The following is a 22,603-nucleotide window of genomic DNA, read 5'->3' as shown; positions in this document are numbered from 1 at the left end:
CCCCCCGCCCCCACCCCCACCCCCACCCCCACCCACACACCCCGCCCCCACCCCCGCCCGCGCACCTCGCCTCCCCATCCATGTACCCTGCCCCCACGCCCCCTCCCCCTCCCCCTCCACGCACCCCACCCCAAAAGGTTCTGTAAGCTTCGAGTAGCTTTTTCCATCACTGCCTTTCCCAGAAACCCCAGCCCTCCACACTCTACGCAACTCCACTCTTGCTCTCAGACCAACAGACTTCCTAAACCAGGGAAAAAACACAATTCCATCACATTTACTGGGGCATCAGGTTTGTAGAGCAATGGAGGTGGGGGCGGGAGGCATGGTGGGTCCGGAGCAGACGGGGGGGGGGGCAGGGGGGAGGGAGTAGGGGGGGAACGGGGTGAGCAGCATGGGGTCCCCAGTATCCATCCTTCAGAAAATAATAGGAGAGAAAAGGGAAGAAAGAAAGGTTGCAGGGCAGGGCAGGGGAGAGGCAGGGTACAGCAGCAGTGAGAAGCTTAGATTTAAAGTTTTAATTAAAACACAAGAGTCACTGTGCAGGATGGATCTGTCTGCCCCCCTGGAGCTCCTGGGAGTGCTGTTACAGGAATGGCCTCCAGGGGGAGCCCGAGGGCACACAGGAGCCAGTTTGCATTGGTTTTTCACTACTTAACAAAGTTATTTTTGTTTTAAAAGCCTTTATGAATGTAATAAATGCCTCTCTTGTGCTGGGTTAAGGATGAAGTAGGCCAGTACTTCACTCTCAGTACTGTATCGTGTTCCCTGAGGGACAGGGCGGAGTATGCTCTTTTCAGTACTGTATCAGGTTCCCTGTGGGATGGGGTGGAGCGCACTCTTTTCAGTACTGTATCATGTTCCTGTGGGATGGGGTGGAGCGTGCTCTGTTTAGTACTGTATCACGTTCCCTGTTGGATGGGGTGGAGCGTGTTCTTTTCAGTACTGTATCATGTTCCCTGTGGGATGGGGTGGAGCGTGCTCTGTTCAGTACTGTATCATGTTCCCTGTGGGATGGGGTGGAGCGTGTTCTTTTCAGTACTGTATCATGTTCCCTGTGTGATGGGGTGGAGCGTGCTCTGTTCAGTACTGTATCATGTTCCCTGTGTGATGGGGTGGAGCGTGCTCTGTTCAGTACTGTATCGTGTTTCCTGTGGGATGGGGTGGAGCGTGCTCTGTTCAGTACTGTATCATGTTCCCTGTGGGATGGGGTGGAGCGCGCTCTGTCCTTCTCTATTTTGAGTAACTGCTCCATCACAGCCACAGATTTAATGGCAAGTGACACTTTGGCTTTTGTGGAGCTGGGATTTTTCTCTCTCTCTCTCCCGTTATTTGGCTGGCCTTTGTGTGGCAGTGAGGCGCCAGGGCTGAGGGGCACTTCCAGGCTCCATCTGCAGGGCCTGCGGCCCGCAGCACATTCAGGGGCCTGACACCTGCCTGGCAGGGTGCCCCCCACACAAAGAGCCCCGGAGCGGGGCGGGGGCCGTGGGGGAGGGGCGTGGGGGCTCCACAGGGGAGCACCTGAACCCTCAGGAGGGAGGAAGCATGCATGGGGGAGGGGGAATCTTTTATTTAAAGTAACCCCAACTCCTCCATCATTCCAATTCACTGCAGTTCAGTCCATTTCTCACCCTCTATCCCACTCTCTCTTTCTCTCTCTCTCTCAGTCCTTCTCTTGTTTGAGTTTGGAGACACTAGTCCGTAATATCAGTAGGGCTGTATGCGACAGGGGAGGATCACTGAAATTCACACACAGGGCACATGAGTGAGCCTGCTCATATTTACATATGATTACTGCACTAAGGAACAACATTAACTTATTAGTCCATAATAGCCTACTCAGGAGCTGTTGCCTAAAACCTCTGCAGTCTCTTCCTGCCTGGCTGCTGGGGTGGGGTTGGGGATGGGGTTGGGGTTGGGGTTGGGGTTAGGGATGGGGTTGGTGTTGGTGTTGGGGTTAGGGATGGGGTTGGTGTTGGGGATGGGGTTGAAGTTGGGGATGGGCATGGGGTTGGGGTTGGGGTTAGGGATAGGATTAGGGATGGGGTTGGGGTTGGGCATGGGGTTAGAGATAGGGATAGGGATGGGGATGGGGTTAGGGTTAGGGATAGGGGTTGGGGTTGGGGTTAGGGTTAGGGTTAGGGATAGGGTTAGGGATGGGGTTAGGGATGGGGTTAGGGTTAGGGTTAGGGATAGGGATAGGGATAGGGATGGGGATGGGGTTAGGGATAGGGATGGGGTTATGGATAGGGATGGGGATGGGGTTGGTGTTGGGGATGGGGTTGGGGTTAGGGATAGGGATGGGGTTAGGGATAGGGATAGGGTTATAAATGAATAATAACATTCAATAACACAAAGAATGTGAAATTCAGGCTGTGGAAAAGCACCCAAAAGCAGCTAAGAGATAAAAAGACACAAGATTTCAACAAACTTTGAGGTCACTAAAAACTGTTAAACAAACCTTCGCCAGAGTACCATAGACTGCAGCTCAAGGCTTTAACACGCACATACACTCAAATGGAATCACAAACACAGTATATACCATACTGGTACAAATTATGGAAACAAGCATTTATAAACAGAGTTTGACAATTAATGCAATATTTTGAAACAATTTCTCTTTTTGGCATAATGAATGTAATATGTAATAAATGTAATATCAACATAAACAAAAATTTAGAGATTGTTATTTGTGTTAAACAAGTAAAAATCATTACACTTTCCTGTATGTATTACTCTATACCTGCATACCTCTGCAGTTTAATGTAGCTTAATGTTGGGAATTTTATGATCAGTTTGATTGTATTTCTTAGTCTATTATTCAGGCAAAGAAAACCTTTTTTTTTGGCTTATAAATTTTATTTCAAAGTACTAATGATTACATAGTATAATTACCACTTGTGGTCAAGAAGATACTGTTTCAAATACATTTTTACAGATGAAAATGGCTCTGAGAAACAACAACAGAAGTAAGGGCACAAATAAAAAGTTTAAGAATTATATACTACTTGTTGTGATTTCTGCCAGTTCTGTAACTCTGTTATATAAATCTGTGTTAAATGTTTAGTTCATAAATAAACATAAATTTCCCAGTAACTCTTCTCTTTCAGTTTCTACTGTTAACTAATCCAAGGTGCTCATCTGTATTCAAGCCATCTCCCCTGTCATATGCAGATGAGATCCAAAAACAGCACAGGCCTGAAAACGCAACCCATTAAAACTGCTAACAGACCTGAAAACTCAACCCAGTAAAACTGCTAACAGACCTGAAAACTCAACCCAGTAAAACTGCTAACATACCTGAAAACTCAACCAGTAAAACTGCTAACAGATCTGAAAATATAGACCTGTATTATAATTTATCTGTTTTCATGTAAGCCATTTCCATAACAAACCGGTGCCTGCCCGCGGCAGATGGGTTCCCCCTCTGAGTCCGGTTCTGCTCAAGGTTTCTTTCTGTTATCAGTCAGGGAGTTTTTCCTTGCCACTGTTGCCCTAGGCTTACTCTTTGGGGGCCGGTTCTCTGTAAAGCTGCTTTGTGACAAAGCTCCTTTGTTAAAAGCGCTATACAAACAAAAATTGATTGATTGATTGAAAACTCAACCCAGTAAAACTGCTAACAGACCTGAAAACTAAACCCAGTAAAACTGCTAACAGACCTGAAAACTCAACCCAGTAAAACTGCTAAAAGACCTGAAAACTCAACCCAGTAAAACTGTTAAACAATTACAGGCACTCCGAGAAGTTCAGAGGCAAGCACTTAAAAGTGTGGATCCAATTGAACTCAGCACCTTACTTCACAAAGGCATTTGTTTAATTTCCAAATGTATTCAGGAGAAACCTGGCCTTTTTTACAGTACACAGCACCAGCCAAAACTTCACATCTGCCAAAATCAATCCCCGTCCCCCTCCAACAAAACAGACAAGAAAAGAGGAAGGTGACAGAAAGAGACTTTGTTCTCCAGGAAAATAAATGAGGAGAAAGATGACGGTTTTGAGTCGGGCTGGAAGAGCTTCTCTTAAAACTGAAACGAGGCCAGGGTCCTCTCCCCAGTTAAAACTTAAATAGGGCCAGGGTCCTCTCCCCAGTTAAAACTTAAATAGGGCCAGCGTCCTGGGTCCAGGGCTGGCCATGTGTGCAGTTTACAGCCCCAGCCCAGGGGACCCAGAGCAATTCCACTGGGGGCAATTCCTTCCTAAGGGGCAGTTAATGAAGAGGGTAATTGAGCTGATGACATGTGTTCCCTAAACAAAACAAAAGGCAAAAGAGACAAATGAAGAGTTAATTTGTGCAGAGAGTGAACTTTTTACTTTCTCCTCAGATTTAAACAGAAGTGCAAAAAGAGCCTAGCTGTGTCCAGGTTGGATCCAAACACCCCACTGAATGAATGTTTGTGTTCAGGCCTGGCTGCAGTTTGTGTTCAGGCTGCCTGGCTGCAGTCTGTGTTCAGGCTGCCTGGCTGCACTTCGTGTTCAGGCTGCAGTTTGTGTTCAGGCTGCCTGGCTGCCATCTGTGTTCAGGCTGCATGGTTGCATTTTGTGTTCAGGCTGCACTTTGTGTTCAGTCTGCAGTCTGTGTTTAGGCTGCCTGGCTGCACTTTGTGTTCAGGATGCATGGCTGTAGTACGTGTTCAGGCCCGGCTGCGGTTTCTGTTCAGGCTGCAGTCTGTGTTCAGGCTGCAATTTGTGTTCAGATCTGGCTGCAGCTTGTGTTTAGGCTGCACTTTGCATTCAGGCTGCAGTTTGTGTTCAGGCTGCACTTTGTATTCAGGCTGCAGTTTGTGTTCAGGCGGCATGGCTGCAGTTTGTGTTCAGGCTGCACTTTGCATTCAGGCTGCAGTTTGTGTTCAGGCTGCATGGCTGCAGTTTGTGTTCAGGCTGCCTGGCTGCAGTTTGTGTTCAGGAACCTGTCACTGCCAAACCGTCACTGCCAAACTGTTACTGCCAAACTGTTACTGTTCAGTTCAGCACTGTTACTGCCAAACCGTCACTGCCAAACTGTTTCTGCCAAACCGTCACTGCCAAACCGTCACTGCCAAACTGTTACTGCCAAACCATCACTGCCAAACTGTTACTGCCAAACCATCACTGCCAAACTGTTACTGCCAAACCGTCACTGCCAAACTGTTACTGCCAAACCGTCACTGCCAAAATGTTACTGTTCAGTTCAGCACTGTTACTGCCAAACCGTCACTGCCAAACCGTCACTGCCAAACTGTTACTGCCAAACCGTCACTGCCAAACCGTCACTGCTAAACTGTTACTGCCAAACCGTCACTGCCAAACTGTCACTGCCAAACTGTTACTGCCAAACCATCACTGCCAAACCGTCACTGCCAAACTGTTACTGCCAAACCGTCACTGCCAAACCGTTACTGTTCAGTTCAGCACTGTTACTGCCAAACCTTCACTGCCAAACCGTCACTGCCAAACTGTTACTGCCAAACCATCACTGCCAAACCGTCACTGCCAAACTGTTACTGCCAAACCGTCACTGCCAAACCGTCACTGCCAAACTGTCACTGCCAAACTGTTACTGCCACACCATCACTGCCAAACTGTCACTGCCACACCATCACTGCCAAACTGTCACTGCCAAACCGTCACTGCCAAACCGTCACTGCCAAACTGTCACTGCCAAACCGTCACTGCCAAACCGTCACTGCCAAACTGTCACTGCCAAACCGTCACTGCCAAACCGTCACTGCCAAACTGTTACTGTCAAACCGTCACTGCCAAACCGTCACTGTTCAGTTCAGCACTGTTACTGCCAAACAGGAATGCACAGTTCACACAGAGGCTGTCAAGCTGAAAAATATAGTCCTGCATTCATAGTCTTAGTGACAATCTGTAATTCACAACCTTCATCTTCAGTTAAACTATCTCAATACAAATTTACCAAACCAAAAACAAACAGCTACTACATTTTCTCAAACCTTAACACTCTCATAGAAATGTTATTATCCACTGTATTTACTCTAGAATCTATATGTATGTCAGTCACAATTATGAGCTGTTTTTTCAGTTGTGTTTCCTTTTCTTTTTAATGGGAGTAACAGGAGGTTCTTACCTGCCATTTTAACCCCCACTCCTGCTCTCAGGCAAAAGCACTTCCAACACCTCACAACACAGTACCACCATCTACCATCTTGTAAAAACTGTAATAATAATCACTTTAAGTTTTTTAATCTACCGCCTACATTTTCATATATTTATATATATAATTTTACCCCTTAAACTCAAAATAACTATATTTCTTTTAAAAGAAGGAATGGCATAGTTTAAAACCAGTTGATTTTGCCAATAGTTTAATTTTTCCAAAAAGTTTGCCGACACTTGTGCCAACAGTCTGAAGTTTAAACTTCGGATGCTGCTGCCCGGGCAAAGTGCTGATTGATCCTCTTTGGACCTTTGCTCTTTTTGCTGTTTTTGCTCTTTTTCCTTTAAATGAACATAATTCCTGCTCCCAATTGCTTGTGCTTCCCAGGGTAATTAGATAACATTACTCAGTTTAAGAGCGACAGTCTTCAAGTCAGGTGATTGACAGCTCCCTGTCTGGCTTTTTATTGTTTAACTATTTCATTTTGTTGCTTTTTCCTTGACCCCCCCCCCCCCCCCCCCCCCGCTCAAAAAAACAACCCCCACACCCCCTCATTCCAGGCAGTTTTGCTTGGCTAATACTTCCAACAAATAAAGAGTGCTTTTCTATGGGCCTATTCTCCTTGACCTTCGCTTGCCCGCTCTCTTTCACTCACTTCAAACTGTCTTGCGGAGCATCGTCTGAATGTGGGCCCGTCCACAGGGAGGGGCTGGCTGGAGCACACCCCCACATCCCCGCACCCCTGCACCCCCACTTCAAAGATGGGCTGCATTCATTAATTGCCCTTTGAATTGATATCAGAGGGTCACAATACGGGTGCAAAAGGAGAAAGAGGCTTTAATGAAGCATAGAGTCACCATTCATTTGCAGATAACCATGTTTTTATGCTTGGATGGTCATGCGTAGGAAAAAGAGCGCTTGAGAAGAGGAAGGGAGGAAGAGAGGAAGGCAAAGAGGAGAGACAGAGGACGTTCTGCCATCCCAGAAAGTGATTTCTGCTTCAGTCCAAGCGCTGGAGAGACACGCTTCACAGCCACCCTTCATGTATGCATGACAGAAACCCTTTCTGAGCACTATGGGATTCAAACTCAAGCACATGGTGTGTTCTGAGAACTATGGGGTTTAATCTCAAGCACATGGCAGTGTTCTGAGCACTATGGGATTCAAACTCAAGCAGATGGTGTGTTTTGAGCACTATGGGATTCAAACTCAAGCACATGGCAGTGTTCTGAGCACAATGGGATTCAAACTCAAGCGCACGGTGTGTTCTGAGCACTATGGGATTCAAACTCAAGCATATGATGTGTTCTGAGCATAATGGGATTCAAACTCAAGCACATAGCAGTGTTCTGAGCACTATGGGATTCAAACTCAAGCACATGGTGTGTTCTGAGCACTATGGGATTCAAACTCAAGCACATGGTGTGTTCTGAGTACTATGGGATTCAAACTGATGCGCATGGTGTGTTCTGAGCCCTATGGGATTCAAACTCAAGCAGATGGTGTGTTCTGAGGATTATGGGATTCAAACACAAGCACATAGCAGTGTTCTGAGCACTATGGGATTCAAACTCAAGCAGATGGTGTGCTCTGAGCACTATGGGATTCAAACTCAAGCACATAGCAGTGTTCTGAGCACTATGGGATTCAAACTCAAGCAGATGGTGTGTTCTGAGCACTATGGGATTCAAACTCAAGCATATGATGTGTTCTGAGCATAATGGGATTCAAACTCAAGCACATAGCAGTGTTCTGAGCACTATGGGATTCAAACTCAAGCACATGGTGTGTTCTGAGCACTATGGGATTCAAACTCAAGCACATGGTGTGTTCTGAGTACTATGGGATTCAAACTGATGCGCATGGTGTGTTCTGAGCCCTATGGGATTCAAACTCAAGCAGATGGTGTGTTCTGAGGATTATGGGATTCAAACACAAGCACATAGCAGTGTTCTGAGCACTATGGGATTCAAACTCAAGCAGATGGTGTGCTCTGAGCACTATGGGATTCAAACTCAAGCACATAGCAGTGTTCTGAGCACTATGGGATTCAAACTCAAGCAGATGGTGTGCTCTGAGCACTATGGGATTCAAACTCAAGCACATAGCAGTGTTCTGAGCACTATGGGATTCAAACTTAAGCACATGGTGTGTTCTGAGTACAATGGGATTTAAACTCCAGGACATGGCAGTGTTCTGAGCACTATGGGATTCAAACTCAAGCACATGGTGTGTTCTGAGTACAATGGGATTTAAACTCCAGGACATGGCAGTGTTCTGAGCACTATGGGATTCAAACTCAAGCGCATGGTGTGTTCTGAGCACTATGGGATTCAAACTCAAGCACATGGTGTGTTCTGAGTACTATGGGATTCAAACTGATGCGCATGGTGTGTTCTGAGCACTATGGGATTCAAACTCAAGCACATGGCAGTGTTCTGAGCACTATGGGATTTAAACTCAAGCACATTGTCTGTTCTGACCACTATGGGATTCAAAGTCAAGCACATGGCAGTGTTCTGAGCACTATGGGATTCAAACTCAAGCACATGGTGTGTTCTGAGCACAATGGGATTCAAACTCAAGCACTTGCTATGTTTGCAGAAGCAGAGTGAGGGACGGAGGTTTCTTCCCAAAAAGTCAACCAATGCAAATAATCTAATAATCAACTCCTGCAAGCGAACATGCATCCTTACCGCCCAGCTGTCCTCTTTTTAACAAACGTTTCACACTTATAAATTAGACATGTCTAAAAGCCCCCCCCCCCCCCCACACACACACACATACACACACACACACACAAACACACACACACATCTCTCTCTCTCTCTCTCTGGCATATATCCAGTGTGAGCTGATAAAATATTCTATTGAGTAGTGTCCTAGCCTAAATAGTGCAGAGCCAGTTCTTCACTTTATTTACACAAACAAAGTCCTGGTCAGTTTCTTTGACAAAGGCAGTTAAATCTTTTTGCCCTTTCATGTTTTGTCAGCACTTGATTCCTTTTGTCCGGCGGCTGTTTGGCTGCTCCGGGACAATGGAGCAGGGAGAAAGGGGCAGATTGTTGGAATGTGCTTCAGTAAAGCTAATTATGACATGTTGACTGCTTTCTCCATGGCACAGCACAGAGATCCAGGCTTATTCAATTAGGCTTTCCAGGATTCCCTTTCAGAAATAAACTTATCCCATTGACTGTTTGTATTTCAGAGCACATTTTTTTTGTGTCTGGTATAAATGGAAATTCACACGACCAGCCTAGCACTCTTCAGTAACTCCAGCTAATTTTAATGAGCTAAATGGGGTTAAAAAGATGAGCCGTAAATATGGAGGGAATTGGTGTAGTTTTGAGGAGTAATTAGCAGGGTCTTGCTCTGAATATGAGCTCCACTGTCCCTTCGTTAAAACTTTACCGCGTGCAGGACTAAAGTCAAAATGAAAAGGGTATAGCAATCTAGAGTAGACGCGGTTCTGCCTGTGGACATGCTGTCAGTATGCAAACACGCTAAGATTCACGGGGCATAAAAATAATAAAATGAACACCGACCAAGTTATAGTCTAGTTATGCGACAGGAGGCAATAGTTCATACGTTTATCCTCTGTTGATTTGTATACGAATACACATGTAATCTGCATATAACTTTAAAACGGACCAGCGTCGCTGCGACCCACCAAAGCGCCTCCTGGTTAAAGGGGAAGGAAAATGACGGGTTATTAGCAGTAGCTGGTATTTTGATCTCGAGCATCTTTCACACGCTGCAAACGAGCTTTGCGAGTCCGCTCGCGCAGGCTGCATTCAGGCCCTGAGGCACAGAGTCACTCGAAATGTGGACCGTTTTCCCAGACAAATAAATCTAAACGAGCTGGCTTTGATCTCCGCACTTGAGGGAATCCGACAATAGATTGTGAACAACAAGGGGCAGAGCCAGTGGCCCCTTTCGCGCAACAATAGCCTGGGCAAACACTCGCTTAATCAATATTTGGCTAGTGATACTGAAAACGTCCTTTTCAGATTTTAATTCACAGTTGTAAAACAACTCAGTAGCAGAGAGGGAGTAAGACGCTACTGCAATCGCGGAAACCTGTCCTCAGATGGAATTGGCAATTTCACTGTACGATCACCAACCAGGCAAGGTGTGCGCCTCTAGGCTTTCAGGTGAAATCATTGACACTAAATTGTCGGAATAGGTTATACTGAACATATTGACCTTACCTTTAATCACGAATTTACATGTTTATTAGGCCAATGTTTTGTATGTGATGTACATTATTCCACATATTACGTCAATAAAGATTATTTAAAAAGTCTAAAATGTCTTATTTCTTTATGTTAAAATAATATTGCTTTCACGGGGCTATAAACGTAAAATGAAAATGGCAGTTTTTTTAACGTTTATATTTATATTTTAAGTTTATATTTTTTATTCTATTGGCGGTGTATAACCTTGTCTATAAAACTAAAATCTGCGCGCTTTGCTCATTGATATCGGTAGAAAGTAGTCGTGAAAATGGGTGATGAATCAAAACAAGACTCCCGACAACTGCAAACTCGACCGACAAGTCCCTAATCGAGTATTTACATGTAAATATTACGCTCCGCTCGCGTGTCATATAATCTAGTGTATTTAATTCTATTAAGGCATGGAGAAAAGTTGAAAACAAAAATTAGGACTCAAAAAAAAAAAAAAAAAAATACACCGGCCGTCTTTTCTAAGATCGGGGAACTGACTTGCTTTTGTTCGTGTTGGCTCTCTTGAAAAAAATGGGTACAGATATTAAACGAATGCGCGCCGCAGGCGGAGAGCGAGAGTGAAAGGGGCGGGGTTGGTCCGGAGATGAAAGTGAGTAGAAATAAAAGGCTCGATTTAATCCGCTTGAAGAGATTTTCAGCGCGAGGGGTGTGCATGATGGGTGAATATTGTAGCAGTGCGCATGACGAGCGCGAATCCATTGTAACTGTGGCTCGAGGCCAGCTCGATTCCCGGGGGAAAACATTGGTGCCTATTCAGTAAAGAAGTCTTTAATACACTCTCCCGATCATTAAATGTCACATAGCTGAGCATCAGAAACATTTAGAAAACCCAATTAATGTTAAAGAGGGCCAGAAGAGAGTAATACGGAATGAATACAGAATATCCTCGCGGGCTACATTTATTAGCTGCTATTGCATGAATAACGTTAGTGCCGCGCATTATTCGCGAAATCGATTTGTAAATATTTAATTACTAATTAATAATAATAATAACAACGATTAAATTATTACTGTTACTACTACCACTACAACTAATAATAATAATAATACGCCTAATTATCATTTGGAAAATAAAGCATTTACAGAAATCTATAATAAGGACAACAACAACAATAATAATAATAATAATAATAATAATAATAATAATAATAATAATAATGTTCATGGCATTGCCGTTTCTACGAGAAGGCTTTAAATCTGAAAGTAACCAGCCATTCGAAGATTAACTTTTAAGTTCATAAGTTTCAAGTGCTTTTTGTGTGTTTTGTTTCTTTTGACTACCTTGAACAGATTGGGCAGGCTATATCTCGCAAACATGTCTGTCAGTACTATTTGTACATTTTTTTAAGTGGAGGGTTCTTGAAATAGAAGCATTTTTTCAGAAAGAGAGAGAGAGAGAGGGAGAGAGAGAGAGGTTTCAATTGTCATTTTGAATGGCAGTCGGCATCTTTAGGCGACCTTAAAGACTCCAAAAGGAACATTTTGTAGGTGAAAACGGCCATTTTTCCACGGTGCACAGTCTATAAAACTGCGAGGAGCTGTGGCTATTGGTGATCGCTGAATAATTCATCCCTCATTGCAAGCTCATAATGTCTTTTCTCAGCCTATTGTTGGGCCGCTTTCTCTTCTTTTCTCCCAGAATTATAAAAAGGTTGCCTTCTTTTGTCTGGGCCAAGCTGTTGCTAGGACGGGCTTTGTTCGCGCGAAGCCGAAGTGTGAGTTTCAATGGACTCTCGCGCCTTTGTCTTCCAAGTTCATCCGTAAGTGTCTGATTGTGCGCGGGACTTGTCTTTGTACGGGATGGAGCAGTTGTACAAATGTTTGATCAACTCATTTGGAACTTTTTGTCTCCCCACCTCCTCCCGGCCGGTTTTCTTTTTCTAAAATATTTGTACAGTAGGCAATTAACCCCGGGAAAATCGGTTGTTCATTAGCGATCTATCATCAGCTAATCTCATATGGGATTTTATGCATTGATATTTTTAAACGAATTAAGTTCATATACTGGATTCAATCAGGGGTTCACAGAAATAATATCACGATCTATACATATGAAAACATTATTTATCATTCACAATACAAAATTAATCGAAGGACGTCCGTTTGCGTATCCTGTAGAACTATTAATTAAAACGAGGAAAACATGCCACAACTATAATAATAATAATAATAATAATAATAATAATAATAATAATAATAATCAATATTAGTAGTAGTAGAAGTAGCCTGTTAATGGCTAGTCATTGCGCATCTAACATGGCAGAAGCCATAGAAATGAAATAAGGGTGACTCTGGATATAAGCGAACACATAAATGTCTACCCAACTTGTATCTCTGAAGTATTAAATGTAATGTCAATTTGTAAATATATCTGGGACCAGATAGCCAATAGTAAGAATTTATCTCCAACAAGCGAGCCACGCATAACGGTTTATACAGTTTTGACTCTTCTGATAATCTTTGAAGAGACACACATAAACACACACACACAAACACACATACGGACACACACGCACACGCACACACACCTCCGCATCCCCCAACTCCCACCCGCTGTTTGTATTGATGTTGCACCTCATGGAAAACGCATTACCTTAAGATAAGGTCGATTATAATTCCTTACATAGCAGTATCCTAAGCACCGCTTTCACGGCGCTTTCACTATAGGCCTACTTGATGCCACGCGAAACAGTGCATTAGCATCACAGCCACGAGAAACATGGTTAAGTTTAATAACTTTTCAGTTCGTGAGGTTTAACCTAGATGGAGATGATAATCGTCCATGGAGATATAATCATTTTGTTGGTTAACGGAATGTATTATGTTGCCATAACTATCTGAACTTAACAACGAAACATTGTGCAGTGCCCGTCTAACATTAAAAAACAGACCCTTGGCTCACACGCGCGCGCAACCATTACGTTTCCTGCACTCTAATTTCTGAAATGGTAGCAGTTTCAACTCACATCTGTCTCCGAGAATCCCGCCAATGCTGTGTTTGGCCCTCTGTTCGTTCTCCTCCAACTCTTTCTTCTCTATTTCGTCCTCGTCGTCGTCGTCTTCACCTTTGCCTCCGAATTTACTCCGCATTATGCGACTGATTGAACTCACTTTAAAATAAGCAAAATACAAAAATACAATTTTATAAATGAATAGGACAAACCTATTGCGAAATTTGTGGCGATCTTAAAATGATACTGTACTCGAATGAAACGATAAATTACATACATAAGTAAAACATTTTTTGTTTATCGTTGGTCATTAAAATTATTTTTTTCCAAGACAATTTTTCATGTTCAAAATTTGTCTAAATTATATAGGGCATTTCATCATCAGTTAAAGGAAAATAATAAGTCATCATAATGTCCACTCTATACAAAGATGCAGTTATGAAAATGTTACATTACATTACATTACAGGCATTTAGCAGACGCTCTTATCCAGAGCGACTTACACAACTTTTACATAGCATATTGTTGTTGAAAATTATATTTTAAAACACTTTTTGGGACACTTGTTGCCGCTGATCTGATAGGTACTATCGTGTGTGTGTGTGCGTTTGTGTGTGTGTGTGTTTGTTTGTTTTTTCTGTGTGATATATACGAATTAAACACAACATACAGTAAGTAGTTATTTATTTTTATGTTGAATATTAAGTCGCCATTACTATCATAATACTAGACGTTTATGCAAAGTTGTAAAGCTAAAGTAACACGACAATTTAGCCCACACGGTGATATAAAAAAAAATTTTTATAAAAAAAAAATTAATGATGTCAACAACGAAGAGGAAGATGATGATGAAAATGATGGCGATGATGAGGATTATGAATCTTGCGCGTTAACTTGTTAATGTAACAAGATATCTATTTCATTGCTAGTAGTTTTTTATTTTATTTTTTAAATTAACATATAACTTATATAACAAGTATTTGTAGTTGTCGCTGTGTTGCTGCTGCTGCTGTTAAAGTTTGTTTGGAGGATCATAATAAGGGGAATATACCGGAAGGAACGTTGTTTCTGTCGCAGATTCCATCTTTTAATAGTTTATCGCGTATTTCCCAGCTGAACATTCCGGGGTTGTCTCTCTTGTACTCCTCTATTTTCTTCTCCACATCCGGCGTGGTCACCTGCTTTAAATGACAACAGTGAATTTTAAAATGAGAAATACGTAGTCTTTGTCATTTTAAATTTGAAATGAAAAAGCACATGCTGTGAATTAATAAATTCTACATCCTACAACTGTCCAGGGCCCAAACTGTTCGCATGCTGACTGCATCTTAAGTGCGTGCGCAAACATCCCATTGAATTTAAGTTCAAATCTATGTTCGCTTCTGCCACAATTCATCCTCTAACTGAGATAAATTCGCAACTCGGAGAGAAGCGGACTCGACTCTGTAGACCGTCCAGAAAGCATAAAACAGCTAAAAATGGGTATGAATCAGCACGTGGTGATCTCCTATCACTTCCTGCACTGTCCTCGTGAATCCAATTGGCCCGTCCTGCTCACCTTTGGCTTGCTCCCTCCGATCGCACCAGGCCGGATGGAACCAGTCTCCTGGTACCTGCACAGGATTTTAGAGACGCAGCCGTGAGAGACGCGCAGCTGGCGGGAGATGACGCAGGGCCGGATGCCGTGGTGTGCCATCTCCACGATCTTGTGACGGATGTGATTCGGCAGAGGTCGGCCGTTAATGAAGACTCCACCGAGCTGGTTTACTCTGCCTTGACCTAACGGCGTGGAAACTGTAGGAAAAAATGTTTAAGAAACACAAACAATTGTATTGTGTTTTTATGTACTGCTGTGTAACAGTGACTACAGCAGAATTAAGATTTTCTCTTACAATGTTGGTTTAACGCTATTTGATAATGAGTGCAACTATTTGACGCAACGAAACCTGTTAAAATTAACTGTGGAATGTTTTATTACTGTTTATGTACAATATTATGTAATTCAATGTATGAATTATTTTCGATTTATTTCAGTAAATAATTTCAAAACTTTACTTGGGACATACCCATGCACGGGCCTTGCATGAAAGATGTAGTTATCATAAATTGCCGGTTTATTAAAATGTTTTTCAATCACACACTGAATATAAATCAACACAGCTACTTCGCCAACAAAGACAGTTTTGAACAGTACTTCAGAACCTTTTGACGAGGACAAGAAGAACGAAAAAAATGTAAACATCTGTTGATGCAGTTAGCCTATTTAAAAGTGTGACAGATGCGCTCCACATGTTTAAGAACGTTGCTGCCATTACAAAATCAGAGTAGAAATGCACAAGGTTGTCTTAAAATGCTTTCGTTACAGACTTAAACACGTGCTCTGAGAACTGGCTGTTTTTAATTAATTGTGGAATTACATGAAAAATGCCAGTTTAACCCATTGCACAGTAACAACATATACGACAACGTCATTGTAAAAGAAACAGCGCGAGAAATAGCGTTGTGGAATGTCTGGCTGATCTATAACTGATTTTTTGTGTACCCTATATATTTATACGATTATTCATATATATAATATCAATATTATACCTTCCAACGGGAAGCCGCTTCGCGGATAGCTCTGGGCCAGCGAGGGGCGCATCATGCGGGGCACGGCCCCCGCTAACGCCGCCATGTATCCTCACTCCGATCCACGGTGTCCCTTTGGCTCGGGAGAAGGCGATGCAGAACTGGAGGTGACAAGCGGTGTCAGTGGGAGCTTTAAAGTTTTGCTGTACTCCAATATGTGGATGTATGGCTGGGATAGATGAGCTTCCTTGTTCTGGTAAATGCTGGTTAATATTCCGCTTCAAACGAAGATTTATCAAAGAAATAAAGTTCAGGAAAACTTTTTGAAAAACAATCAATGTTAGTTTCCTACGAATTGCGCCTATTTAAATGGTGTGATGTATATCAGATAAACTTCGTGGGATTGGCGCAGTTGTTGCTGTTGACACAGTTTAAGCCAGTGAAGCGGTGGCAATAATGGAACATTTATTAGCTGCTGCACCCCTAGTTCTATCGGAGCTTCGGACCCTGTGATTGGCTAAGATCAGGAAAGTCCCTGTTCCTCAGTGCGCGCAACTATTGGCTGGGAACGGAAACTTTCTCTGCGCGTGGCTGGGTTTGGGCTCCGGGCCCGGATGGAGGTAGGGATTTACTGCAGCGCTTTTCGGGTTTATCAAGACTGTTTTTCATTTATAATTACTGTGTAATTTAATATTTTACATTTGTATAAATATGTATGATCCATATGTATGCAAAATCATGTTATTAAGCTAGTGTTGCGAGTGGAAGATCATTGTTTTCATAACCGATCATTTAGATATAATGCATAAGACTAAAGTTGACGCATCTTTACTTCATACCCATAACCTAATGATTCGATCGCGTGATATAAGATTGAAAAAGGATCGTCTTCATTTCATACTGATAACTTTATGACGTTATAATGTGATATGACTCATAAAAGATGAGCGTGTTCCAGGGATTTCCACAGAGCAGCACAACTTCAAAAAACTGAGCACAGACACAACTGAGCGACTGAAGTTCTAATGTACTTTTGATTTGGAGTGGAGTACCGTCCCCCGCCTTAAACTCTAGCCTTCTCCACCTAAAGTACCCCCAGCGTTTCACTGTCCTCGGGAATTTATAGACCTGGGGTGAGTAGATTTTACCGTAGCAATTAAAATAAAAGAAATGGTGTGTCTGATTAGGGCCGTGGAGTCACAGCAGGGTGTGACTCCAGGAATGCAGTAAAGGGCCGTTTGCAGAGAGAATGCGCAACTGTGCGGACTGGACTCCTTATTTATAACTGTCTTACTGCAGAGAGAATGCGCAACTGTGCGGACTGGACTCCTTATTTATAACTGTCTTACTGCAGAGAGAATGCGCAACTGTGCAGACTGGACTCCTTATTTATAACTGTCTTACTGCAGAGAGAATGCGCAACTGTGCGGACTGGACTCCTTATTTATAATTGTCTTACTGCAGAGAGAATACGCAACTGTGCGGGACTGGGCTCTCTATTTATAACTGTCTTACTGACACAGAAGTGTCCTCTTGCCATCTCCCTCCCACCTTTTTTTAAACGTTTGGTTGCGACGTCCATTGAAGAGCCTCCGTCAGTCAGACTCTTTCAGCTCCCCCAATCAATCAAAGGAATTGGGATCTTTCTTCCAACGGCCTTTGAATTCACGCAAAACAAAGACTTTCTATCCTGCGAATTCCGCCAGACTGCTTGCTCACAGATCCCTTATGTAGTCCAGCTCTGCCATGTCATTCCTTTTGGATAAATTGTTTGTTTACGAAATGGGCTACCCTTTCTCCGAAAAGGAAAAAGGAAAAAATTTACGAAAGAAAAAAAATACAAACCGGTCTGTGCTGTAATATTTACATGGTGGATGAAGAGGGGGCATTTAGGTAGGCCTACACAGTAAAATGTGTTACATCAACTCTTACAGAGTAGTTATGAGTCCAATAGGGTACTCTGTAAGAGTTGATTTAATACTGGACATTTTCCTGAGTAGCACTGGAACATCCCAGATAAGAGTAAACAACTAACTAATTTGTTTCGTATTTTGTGAATATGAACAATTTCCCAAGAGTCAGATCCAAGGAAACGCTACTCTTTGTTATAACTTTGTCAGAAATAACCCACAATTTTTAGAAGACTATACGTCACTGTGGCAATCAGTTGTGCTAATCATTTGGCCCTTCATAAGCCTAGCCTTTCCATTTAAATGTATTATAACCAGACACTTACAACAGTTCATAGGCCGCATATAAAACCTTTTGTTAGTGGGAGGTGGTATTACAATTAAAATAGTTTTGAAACGTTAACCAACGTTTTTATTAAATCATCACACATAATCGACAGTCAAATAACGATCTCACAGCTGCGTGTTCGATTTTTTATTATTACACAGTGCTGCTGATGCAGTGGGTGTTTTTTTTGCGATACACGCAGAAATTATGCCCAAAATTAATTGCAGGCTTGTTGAAACCGAAAGGCCAAGTTCACGGTATGCGAATGTTTATAAAAATAAAGATGTCTAAAGAGAGATTAACAACTTTTCATAGGTTCGTGGGTGATTTAATTGGCGTGACAGTGTATGTGGCAAATTTCACGGTGACGGCGGAGAGAGCCCGACCCTCAGCGGGAACTGCTCTCCACCCCGGTGCCGTCAGGCTGGATTAGCGTAGCACCGCAGGAACCGGCTCCTCACCGAAGAAACTTTACAAAGCACTGCCAGTTAATTTTTTCAAACTTTTCAAACTTATATTGCAATGAATGCGCCAGGATAATAATAATAATAATAATAATAATAATAATAATAAATAATGTTTCAAGGAGATTCTATTTCGAATTATTGCGGGAATCATGGAAGATATTTCTGCGGGTAAATTGTAGTAATACAGGAATTCTCAACCCGCTGTGTATGCTGGTGTTTGTCAAGCCAACCACCTGATCAGTTAAGGTGGTTGAAAATGTGTTTTAAGTTCTACCATAATTGTGCAATTAAATTTATTTTAATACAATGCAGGCTTAACACAATGTCTTGTTGCCATTTGCTGTCAGTTAAACTCATTTCATTTTTTTCATTTCACACAGATGGTATCAGGTTTCAAAACTCTCCGCAAATAGGACCAAACTGATTTCACCTGTCAGTTTGTAATTGAATCAATTAAACATGGGACCTCTTTACATTGAAATTATTTGTCATATAGTGCATACAGTGTACATGCACAGTGTGTATACAGCACTGTTAATGTATGCATAACTTGGCCTGGCCACTTGAAATTCTGAGCTGTGAATATGGGATATGTATTTTTAAGGGTGTGCATCGCTATTTCTGGCATAATATCTACTTTTCACGGAGATATTCAACGGTTGACTTTCAAACGGAAGACAGTCAAATGTTTTTCACCAAAAAATGGGAGATCATGGGTGGCATGGAGAAGGTGATTAGCCAAGTAGCCTGACTAATGCATTAATTTCATATTCTAATAGATATTTACTCCAACCTTCCCGATGACATTAACTAAAGGACATATTTCTACAAATACCCAATCCCTGCTCAGGCCTCGTCTCCCAATCGTTAAATACCTGAATCAATTTCGTCTCCCAGTAAAATGCGGTTTAAACTCACCGCAGGTCGGTGCTTGGAGGGCAGTTGCAGTTTGTGTCGGGTTGCTTGGCCCAGGAGCCGAGCATCAGTCCAGCCATCTGAAGGTGAACAGATCACAGCCTGCTGGTGATGCTAAAAAGAAAGGAGGAATGGGATGGACGGGACGTTTATTGCCCTCTATCGAATTACTTGTGATGCTGGGTCAACATCCTCTCCGACTCACGTACGGCCAAGAAAAAACGTATCTGAGTATGATTTTTTGAAATATATTACTTGATACACCGTTAAAATAACGTGTGTAAACGTTTATCTAGGCTATCTGACGAAAACAAACGGAATGACAAATGTAATCTTAATAAAATATAGATCATGTTTCAAAAAAGGCTCTAGCCAGAAAAAAGCTCTAGCCGGAATATTATTTTCCTATGGAAAATAATATTAACGTGCGCATCTTTTCAAGTGTATGGTATAGTCGCCATAAATGTAACTCTTGCTAAATATAACACAGTCAATAACATAATGTACAATGTGGCTACCGTAGCCATTTCAGGTTCCTACCTGTGCAATTCAGTCAGTCCTCTACTACCTCCCACAAGAACGGAGCAATGTGAAAGCCTTTGTGGGAAATATTTCCAAAAAACTGTTTGACCGAGCTACGAAAAAATCCAGAAGTAATTTCTTTCGGTATCAGGCTTAATTTTATTTACAAATCACACATTATTTAAAAAGTTATCTGTTAACGTAGCATGATTTTTAGAGGGTATTATAGCCGGAATTGGATACTCGGTGATCAAAAATACATGATGTATATGATATTCCCGTCTGTATAAATTTTGCCGCCTAACAAACTTTTTATTATTTTTTTTTTTTCACAAGGCCATCTGCAGATAAAACGATGGTTGGTACCTAGGGTGGTTATGGAGAAGGATTCAGATTTGGAGACAAGGGACACTAGACGTTGTTTTTCAACACCATCTACAGGTAGTGTTCTTTTGGGGAGACCATTTAAATAGTGTTTAATATTTATTACATAAATTAATTTTACTCATCAACGTTTTGCATTTTTAAGTTAGTTCAGTATTTAATATTAGCAAAACAAAATCAATTTATGGGACTGTGCCCTATATGTCCACAGACACCACTCTATTTCGCACTCGGATGTGTTCCTGTTGCTCATTAAGCGGGTATAAATGATCAGACACAAATGTCGTCATAATAGACAACGCAAATGACCGGTGTCTAGGTGTGCTTAGCGTCGGACAGCAGTCTCCTGGAGTCGCTTAGGCTATTTCATGAGTTTCACACACAGGATCGTATAGAAGAGTGAAAACATGCGGCGGCGTTATGTTGACAAAGGTGTTGATTTACGGACTCAATGAACTCTCAGAAACTGTATTTCTATGAAAAGAACGACAGGAAAAAGCCATAATACAACGTTTGGTTTCTTAAAGGGATACTACACCCCCGTGTCAAATCCCTTAGTGAAACCGAGGAAGCAGTCATGAAGTTTTCCTGCTCTGCAAAAAGATTTCATCAGATATTTCATCATAAATAAAGGCTGAAACATCATCAGTTCAAAAAAAGATACATGGCTTACATTGTGCATTGAGAAAATTATTTGTTAAGGTAAAGCATTTGGTAGAACACTATGTTTATTTTAATGAAGATAACTACGCATATAACTCGGAGCTCACCGTTTTCAAGCAAAGTAAAATGTGTAGGCGCTTACATTTCAACATGTATCCGTTCATTGTCATTTTGTATTTCCCTTGATCGAGGTTGACGCACGTCGCACGTTTTTTTTTTACAGAGCGCGATATAAATTTGTAGTTCTTAAATTATTTTCCTTGAAGTAGGCTCCAATTTAGTTCTGAGGAATAAAAATTCGGCCGATGATAATCCCGGACAAAATAGGCCTAATTGTTAGCCTAGTTCACAGTTGTAACACGCAATGCCTTGTAACAAACAAACAGTGTAACATGTCTACGGAGATAAATCGGGGTAGTGAAACAGCATTCTAAATATCCGAATCGCTTTTTTCCACTTTGATGGAGTGACACTTAAAAGCACTCTAAAATGTGAGGGTAACGGAAAACGGAAATTGACTGCGTTTATTTTAAACATAATTTCAGTAATATAGGCAATGCCTCTGTTCAAAGAGAGTCGTAATTTACAACGATGTGTCTTAAGACACTGCACGGTCGAGTAGGCCTAGGACAGACTACTGCAATGTGCACAACCGAAATGGGGGTACAAATTTTTCACCCTCGATTTTCAACTTTAAAATGGTAGTTGCTTTGTAGAATGCAGCTATGTAATCCATGAAGAGTTCCAAAACTTTAGCCAGGTAAGGGGGTGGGTTTTATACCTGTTCAGTTCACAGACCCAATTTTTATTATCTGTGTACATTGAATTGACGTATTTAGTGCTGAGAGATTAGAGTCGGCTATTTCTCAAAATATATATCGAAATTATATAGTTTATATTTGCATTATATTGTATTAATTATACATTATTTATTTGGAATTATTCATTGACCATACCTTGTCCTTGAACATATGACAGGAAAAAATGTCACAAATAATTTTCAGGTGCTATAGCTCAGATTTATCATTCTTGTTTAATTACAGAACCATTAACAGCCCACAACTACTCCCATGTAATTACTTCCGCCTTACAACCAGATTGCAATGACTGCAGTTTATAATCCATGTGCAATGCAATCCAACAAGTGTAACTAACCAGCAACAGAAATATATCTCTCTTAGTAAATACAGAGAACAAAGGATGGAAAAGATTGTCTTAAGCATGTCAGATCGAGTTTAAGACGTTCTATAGGTTTTGCTCAGGCCAGGCCATATATGGCTCTGTAAAGCTCGCGGGGGTTTAAACGCATTAAACAGGGCTGCGCTGCGGCGTTCAGCGCATAACAAACAGTCAAAAGTAAAAGACACATGGTCTTATTTATTCCACTTCACCTTGACCAACTAAGCATATGCATGTTATAGCCACTAGAGGGCGACTACACCTGCGCATAAAACACTGCATTTAAAATAATCACTGACTGTGCATGGGAAGTTCAAGATAGACGCACATTACGTAATAAATGCCTAAAACATCAGTCATTATGTACTA

At 41.9% G+C, this 22,603-nt stretch overlaps 1 protein-coding gene across 8 annotated transcripts in view; it reads right to left on the bottom strand.

Moving 5' to 3' along the window:
• The window catches only part of pax3b (paired box 3b), a 30,819-nt gene extending 14,509 nt beyond the window's left edge, over positions 1 to 16,310 (bottom strand). For 6 of the 8 annotated variants that reach the window (XM_035384138.1, XM_035384137.1, XM_035384135.1 and 3 more), the window contains exons 1-4: positions 15,888 to 16,310; positions 14,857 to 15,092; positions 14,350 to 14,479; positions 13,314 to 13,457 (exon numbers count right to left, since the gene is read on the bottom strand). In XM_035384138.1, the coding sequence (XP_035240029.1) occupies positions 13,314 to 13,457; positions 14,350 to 14,479; positions 14,857 to 15,092; positions 15,888 to 15,972 (595 nt within the window). In that variant the 5' untranslated portion in view covers positions 15,973 to 16,310. The remainder of the gene's footprint in view (positions 1 to 13,313; positions 13,458 to 14,349; positions 14,480 to 14,856; positions 15,093 to 15,887) is intronic. The other 2 variants (XM_035384139.1, XM_035384134.1) reach the window with 1 other exon arrangement.
• Between the last annotated feature and the right edge of the window lie 6,293 nt (positions 16,311 to 22,603).

This window comes from Anguilla anguilla, chromosome 12 (genome assembly GCF_013347855.1).
Source record: "Anguilla anguilla isolate fAngAng1 chromosome 12, fAngAng1.pri, whole genome shotgun sequence".
NCBI classification, from domain to species: Eukaryota; Metazoa; Chordata; class Actinopteri; order Anguilliformes; family Anguillidae; genus Anguilla; species Anguilla anguilla.
This window is presented reverse-complemented; position numbering and strand designations above follow the sequence as displayed.